The sequence below is a fragment of the Leishmania braziliensis genome, contig 17 (genome assembly GCF_000002845.2).
Source record: "Leishmania braziliensis MHOM/BR/75/M2904 WGS CADA00000000 data, contig 17, whole genome shotgun sequence".
Classification (NCBI taxonomy): domain Eukaryota; phylum Euglenozoa; class Kinetoplastea; order Trypanosomatida; family Trypanosomatidae; genus Leishmania; species Leishmania braziliensis.
Genome location: NW_004058015.1, coordinates 1 through 7521, shown reverse-complemented (window position 1 = coordinate 7521; position 7521 = coordinate 1). Strand labels below are relative to the sequence as shown.

The following is a 7521-nucleotide window of genomic DNA, read 5'->3' as shown; positions in this document are numbered from 1 at the left end:
CCCGCGAGGACCGACAACGTGTGGAGGACGCGGTCGTCGAACCATGCCGCGCTGTCGCGCAGCTCGTCGGCGCTGTGGGTCCGCAAGAGAAAGGTCAGGCGCGGCAGCGCCGACGCACGCAGGAGGTTCATGCGCGCGTGGCGTGGGAGCTCGTCCCCGCCAAGGGTGTTGAAGTACGCCTCGTACGGGCGGGTTTTCTCCCACACCCACTCGTCCACCGGCGCGCCGCTGCCGCGGAAGCCGGCGCCGAGGATGCGCACCACACCGCTCGCCAGCTGCACCGCCACCCCGGCGACCGACACCGGCTCTGGCGCGGCGCTCTTCGACAGGTGGTGGCTTTTCGCCGGGTTGATGTCGAAAGCCGGTGGCCGTGAGCGCCGGCCCCGCCTCGTCCAGGAACGCCTGGACTGCCGCCCGTGGACCGACGACGGTCAGGTCGTCGAGGTACGCCGTCACTTTGGCGAGCGGGTGCGCCGCCATAATCGGCCGCAGTGTCTCGGCCACGGCGGTGGCGAAGAGAAGGGGGCTGAGCACCATACCCTGGCGGACGCCGCGCGTCGACCAGAGTTGCTCTACCCGGCGGCCGCCCTCGTAGACGCCAAGGGCGCCCGGCTCCCCGAGGGAAAGGTCCACCACCCCGAACGTGTGGCGGAGGGCGTGGTGGCGGAACGCCGCCCTCAGCACCCATGCGCGGGAGACGCGGTTGTACGCGTTGGTCGCGTCTAGCGCGACGAGCGTGTCGGCCGACTCGCTCGCGTACGTCTCCCGGATCTGGGCGACCGCCTCGGCGGCGTCGCCCCACACACCGAATTGCCATCCCTGGAAGATGTCGCGGAACGGCTTTTCCACCGCGTCCAGCGCGAGGTGCGAGGCGATTTTCAGCCACACCGACTCCGGCGTGATTGGCCGGACCTTCGGCGACCCCGGTTCTTTCAGGAACGGGTGGACGACGCACGCGCGGAGGCGGAACGCGAAGGACGCCGACACGTTCCCGGCGAGGATGTCTTGCATCAGTGCGGTCGTCTCCGCCAGGAGTGCCGCATTTTCGACCACGGGAACGAGCAGTTCTCGGGTCCATCCGTCGAGCCCCGGTGCGGCGGCTCGGCCGAGCCGTTTCAGCACCACGTTCCTGACCTTCTCCGGCTTTAGGCCGTGGGGAAAAGGCGTCTGTGGTGGGCACGGGTACCCCGCTGGGTCTTCCTGCGGGTGAAGCGCGCGGAGCTGGTCCAGTGCCTCGCTGGCGCGCGCGCGTGGGAGCTGTGCCTGGAACAGCGTGCGCGCCGCCTTTCCGACGGCTCCTAGCGAGAGTTGGTGGAGGATGCGGCGCGCGCGGCGTTCCTCAGCGGTGTGCGCGTTTCTGGTGGGAAGGTGTTCCTCCGTGTTGGGTCGCCGTGTGGCGCCGGCGTGGCCCGTGTACGGCTCGTCTCTCCCTCCCTCCCTGGGCGTCTCGCTGGGTTCCTCTTGGTGGCTCTCGTCCTCCTCCCGTGCTGGTGCGCGCGGTTTGGCGAGGCGAGTGCGCACCAGCTCGGTAAGCGCGAGCTGGCGCTGGTAGCGTCCCGCGGCGGCCGCCGCGGTGTAGCCGAGGAGGGTGTGGCCGACCGCCTCGGCCCAGTGTCCCCATTCCTGTTTCCGGAGTGTCCGGATCGTGGCGGGAAACTCCTGCACCCACTCGGCGTCGGCCTCCGTGGGTCTGGTGCGGTGGCGTGTCGGTGGTGGCGGTGTCTCCGGAGTGGGCTCCACCCCTGCGTCCTGCCGGGGTGTGCTCTGCTCTGTCCGGGCGCGCTTCTGGTTGCGGACCGCCCTGGTGACGAACTCGCCGCATTTCCGGCCGTGTGCTCGTCGCGCGTTTCCGGACGCGATGACGAACTCGCCGCACGAGAGGCAACGGTCTACCCCGGTGGCCTTCAGCGCGTCCACCCTCACCACCTCCCTGGCGTGGGTGGTGTTAAGGTGGCTGGTCTGCTGTTGCCGGCGGGCGCGCGATGTCCATGTGCGCGGGCAGACCGGGCAGTGGATCGTCCCGGTCTGCTGTGCTGCCGTGTTCTCGCCGTGGCGAAATCGGTGCCGTGCCTCGTCGGAGGTTTGTGACACGTCCTCGGCGGCCTGGTCGGGCTCCGTGTGCACGCTCTCGGTCGTGTCGCTCTCCTCTCCCTCCCCTTCGGTGCCGGGTGGCTGGGTGGGTGGTGTGGGTGTCTCCGTCCGTGGCTCGGCCGACCTGGGTGCGATCCCGGTGTCTTCCTCCTCTTGCTCCGCGGTGTCCGGGTGCATGCCGTAGGTTGTGCGGCCCCACGGGTCGCGTGACGGTGGCGGTGGCGGTGCTGTTGGCCGCGTTGGCCTGACTGGGTGGGTGCCTGTGTCCTCCTCGTTGTCTCCCTCGCCGGCCGGCTTGTAGGGAGCGCGTGTGAAGATCAGGGTGTCGATGGTGGCTGGGTCTGGCGGCGGCACGTCTGTGTCGTGAACGGTGCCGTCGTAGCGGTGCCATTGCTCCTTCCCATCTTCCCGGCACAGGACGTATGCGACCACGTGCTTCGACGTCGTGGCGCAGATCGCGGCGTGGAGTTTATAGGGGTTCTGGCTGAAGAGCGCCGTCGGGAGCATCACCTCCAGCGGCAATTCCGGCAGACCTACCGCTTTCTGGTTTCCAGCTGGCGGTATGACTGTGATTGCCACGGCTTCTCCGAAGAGAAAAACCGATAGTGCAGATAGAGTGGCGCCTTCGGTGCGGCAAGCCGGGCAGTGGTGAGGCAAGTTGGCCGATACGTGGCCGAATGCCTCGCTGATAGCGGTCGCCGTGGTGCCTGGGAGGCCGCCGGCCGGCGCCTCGTAGGTCACAGTTGCTATCTGTGGTTCTGGCTGTCCCTCTTCCGTTTCACCGCACCAGGAACAGTAGATGTCTTGGCGCGCCGTGGCGGCGAAGGCGTGTCTGATGGCGTCGTCCTGTGCCGTGAGTTTCTCCAGGGCCCATCCCGGTGAGGTGGGAAGCTGGAGGCCGAGTGCTCCGATCACCTCCCGCGCGGTGTCGGCCGTGGATCCGCGGAAGGCTCGGAGGAGAGTTGCATCGATGTCCGGGATTCCCGGCATCGTGCAGACAGCGGCGACGGCGGCCGTTATCGAGCACGACGGCCCGATTGTCGCCATACCGCCGTGGAATGGTGACATTCCGAATCGTCGTGGTGTTGCTCCGGACCCGGGGTGGCGCTCGCGAATGTGGTCCTGGACCGCCTTTTCGGAGTCGTTTGCGTATGTGCAACCGGCTCCGTTGACATCCACAGCTGTGCAGTAATAGAAGCTGCTGTGGATGGGATTCGCCCACTCGAAATGTCGCTTGAGCATGGCGGTGTGTCTGGCGAACAGTTTCCCAGCCAGATTGGTGTGCTCGACGATGGCTGTGTCGAGTGTTTTCGCCAGCTCGAAGGCTCCCTGGAGTTCATCGAATTGTGGGAGCCACGGCTCCGCGATCCTTTTCCCGGCCGGGTGTGAGAGGCGTGCGTGTGTTGTGGCCCCTGTTTGCGTCTTTATATTAATTTTAAGGTCTTGGCTTTTAGCCCGCTCTCTGGGTGAGGAAAGTTCTTCCTCGGAAAATAAATAATTAGCATTTTTAGGTCCGCTTCCCAACTTTTCAACTGTGGGAGGTGCGGTGTTAAAAACTTTTTTTACCGGCATTCCGCCGTGTTCCTTATCGTTTTTCTTTTTTAAATAAAAGTCACGATCACCGTGACCTCGAAGTACGCCGTTTCTGACGACATCAGCGTATTTCTGAATTACAGCGTGGCTGCGCTGTCCGTTTGTTGTGGGTCTTGTTTCCACATTAACATTACGTTTACGGTGTTGGCTGTTCGCCCGCTCTCTGGGTGAGGAAAGTTCTTCCTCGGAAAATAAATAATTAGCATTTTTAGGTCCGCTTCCCAACTTTTCAACCGTGGGAGGTGCGGTGTTAAAAACTTTTTTTACCGGCATTCCGCCGTGTTCCTTATCGTTTTTCTTTTTTAAATAAAAGTCACGATCACCGTGACCTCGAAATACGCCGTTTCTGACGACATCAGCGTATTTCTGAATTACAGCGTGGCTGCGCTGTCCGTTTGTTGTGGATCCTGTTTCCACATTTACATTACGTTTAAGGTGTTGGCTGTCAGCCCGCTCTCTGGGTGAGGAAAGTTCTTCCTCGGAAAATAAATAATTAGCATTTTTAGGTCCGCTTCCCAACTTTTCAACCGTGGGAGGTGCGGTGTTAAGAACTTTTTTTACCGGCATTCCGCCGTGTTCCTTATCGTTTTTGTTTTTTAAATAAAAGTCACGATCACCGTGACCTCGAAATACGCCGTTTATGACGACATCAGCGTATTTCGGAATTACAGCGTGGCTGCGCTGTCCGTTTGTTGTGGATCCTGTTTCCACATTTACATTACGTTTAAGGTGTTGGCTGTCAGCCCGCTCTCTGGGTGAGGAAAGTTCTTCCTCGGAAAATAAATAATTAGCATTTTTAGGTCCGCTTCCCAACTTTTCAACCGTGGGAGGTGCGGTGTTAAGAACTTTTTTTACCGGCATTCCGCCGTGTTCCTTATCGTTTTTGTTTTTTAAATAAAAGTCACGATCACCGTGACCTCGAAATACGCCGTTTATGACGACATCAGCGTATTTCGGAATTACAGCGTGGCTGCGCTGTCCGTTTGTTGTGGATCCTGTTTCCACATTTACATTACGTTTAAGGTGTTGGCTGTCAGCCCGCTCTCTGGGTGAGGAAAGTTCTTCCTCGGAATATAAATAATTAAATTTTTTTGGCACGCTTCCCAACTTTTCAACCGTGGGAGGTGCGGTGTTAAAGACTTGTTTTAACGGCATTCCGCCGTGTTCCTTATCGTTTTTGTTTTTTAAATAAAAGTCACGATCACCGTGACCTTGAAATACGCCGTTTCTGACGACATCAGCGTATTTCTGAATTACAGCGTGGCTGCGCTGTCCGTTTGTTGTGGATCCTGATTTCCACATTTACATTACGTTTACGGTGTTGGCTGTTAGCCCGCTCTCTGGGTGAGGAAAGTTCTTCCTCGGAAAATAAATAATTAGCATTTTTAGGTCCGCTTCCCAACTTTTCAACTGTGGGAGGTGCGGTGTTAAAAACTTTTTTTACCGGCATTCCGCCGTGTTCCTTATCGTTTTTGTTTTTTAAATAAAAGTCACGATCACCGTGACCTCGAAATACGCCGTTTCTGACGACATCAGCGTATTTCTGAATTACAGCGTGGCTGCGCTGTCCGTTTGTTGTGGATCCTGTTTCCACATTTACATTACGTTTAAGGTGTTGGCTGTCAGCCCGCTCTCTGGGTGAGGAAAGTTCTTCCTCGGAATATAAATAATTAAATTTTTTTGGCACGCTTCCCAACTTTTCAACCGTGGGAGGTGCGGTGTTAAAAACTTTTTTTACCGGCATTCCGCCGTGTTCCTTATCGTTTTTGTTTTTTAAATAAAAGTCACGATCACCGTGACCTCGAAATACGCCGTTTCTGACGACATCAGCGTATTTCTGATTTACAGCGTGGCTGCGCTGTCCGTTTGTTGTGGATCCTGTTTCCACATTAACATTACGTTTACGGTGTTGGCTGTTAGCCCGCTCTCTGGGTGAGGAAAGTTCTTCCTCGGAAAATAAATAATTAGCATTTTTAGGTCCGCTTCCCAACTTTTCAACCGTGGGAGGTGCGGTGTTAAGAACTTTTTTTACCGGCATTCCGCCGTGTTCCTTATCGTTTTTGTTTTTTAAATAAAAGTCACGATCACCGTGACCTCGAAATACGCCGTTTATGACGACATCAGCGTATTTCGGAATTACAGCGTGGCTGCGCTGTCCGTTTGTTGTGGATCCTGTTTCCACATTTACATTACGTTTAAGGTGTTGGCTGTCAGCCCGCTCTCTGGGTGAGGAAAGTTCTTCCTCGGAATATAAATAATTAAATTTTTTTGGCACGCTTCCCAACTTTTCAACCGTGGGAGGTGCGGTGTTAAAAACTTTTTTTACCGGCATTCCGCCGTGTTCCTTATCGTTTTTGTTTTTTAAATAAAAGTCACGATCACCGTGACCTCGAAATACGCCGTTTATGACGACATCAGCGTATTTCTGATTTACAGCGTGGCTGCGCTGTCCGTTTGTTGTGGATTTTGTTTCCACGTTTAAGTTATCGTTATCTTGTTGGCTTCTGGCCCGTTTTCTGGGTGAGGAATATTCTTCCTCGGAATATAAATAATTAGACTTTTTAGGTCCGCTTCCCAACTTTTCAACCGTGAGAGGTGCGGTGTTAAAAACTTTTTTTAACGGCATTCCGCCGTGTTCCTTATCGTTTTTGTTTTTTAAATAAAAGTCACGATCACCGTGACCTCGAAATACGCCGTTTATGACGACATCAGCGTATTTCGGAATTACAGCGTGGCTGCGCTGTCCGTTTGTTGTGGATCCTGTTTCCACATTTACATTACGTTTAAGGTGTTGGCTGTTAGCCCGCTCTCTGGGTGAGGAAAGTTCTTCCTCGGAATATAAATAATTAAATTTTTTTGGCACGCTTCCCAACTTTTCAACCGTGGGAGGTGCGGTGTTAAAAACTTTTTTTACCGGCATTCCGCCGTGTTCCTTATCGTTTTTGTTTTTTAAATAAAAGTCACGATCACCGTGACCTCGAAATACGCCGTTTATGACGACATCAGCGTATTTCGGAATTACAGCGTGGCTGCGCTGTCCGTTTGTTGTGGATCCTGTTTCCACATTTACATTACGTTTAAGGTGTTGGCTGTCAGCCCGCTCTCTGGGTGAGGAAAGTTCTTCCTCGGAATATAAATAATTAAATTTTTTTGGCACGCTTCCCAACTTTTCAACCGTGGGAGGTGCGGTGTTAAAAACTTGTTTTAACGGCATTCCGCCGTGTTCCTTATCGTTTTTGTTTTTTAAATAAAAGTCACGATCACCGTGACCTCGAAATACGCCGTTTATGACGACATCAGCGTATTTCTGAATTACAGCGTGGCTGCGCTCTCCGTTTGTTGTGGATTTTGTTTCCACGTTTAAGTTATCGTTATCTTGTTGGCTTCTGGCCCGTTTTCTGGGTGAGGAAAGTTCTTCCTCGGAATATAAATAATTAGCATTTTTTGGTCCGCTTCCCAACTTTTGAACTGTGGGAGATGCGGTGTTAAAGACTTGTTTTAACGGCATTCCGCCGTGTTCCTTGTCGTTTTTGTTTTTTAAATAAAAGTCACGATCACCGTGACCTTGAAATACGCCGTTTATGACGACATCAGCGTATTTCTGAATTACAGCGTGGCTGCGCTGTCCGTTTGTTGTGGATCCTGTTTCCACATTAACATTACGTTTACGGTGTTGGCTGTTCGCCCGCTCTCTGGGTGAGGAAAGTTCTTCCTCTGAATATAAATAGTTTAGTTTTTTTGGTCCGCATTCCCACTTTTCAACTGTGAGAGGTGCGGTGTTAAAATTTTGTTTTACCGGCATTCCGCCGTGGTTTTTAGTGGTTTTAGTTATAAAAT

General features: G+C 54.7%; 2 protein-coding genes across 2 annotated transcripts; both read right to left on the bottom strand.

Annotated features, from left to right (window-relative positions):
* On the bottom strand, window positions 1–4839 carry LbrM_16_1740 (hypothetical protein; the record flags this gene model as incomplete). The annotated part of the gene is made up of 1 exon (XM_001563724.2): window positions 1–4839. A coding segment is annotated over one exon (4839 nt), but the record flags the coding sequence as incomplete, so codon positions are not given.
* An 82-nt stretch (window positions 4840–4921) lies between these two features.
* Window positions 4922–7486, bottom strand: LbrM_16_1730 (hypothetical protein; the record flags this gene model as incomplete). Its single annotated transcript, XM_001563723.1, has 1 exon — window positions 4922–7486. One exon carries the CDS (start codon window positions 7484–7486, stop codon window positions 4922–4924), a length of 2565 nt encoding a protein of 854 aa, XP_001563773.1.
* Between the last annotated feature and the right edge of the window lie 35 nt (window positions 7487–7521).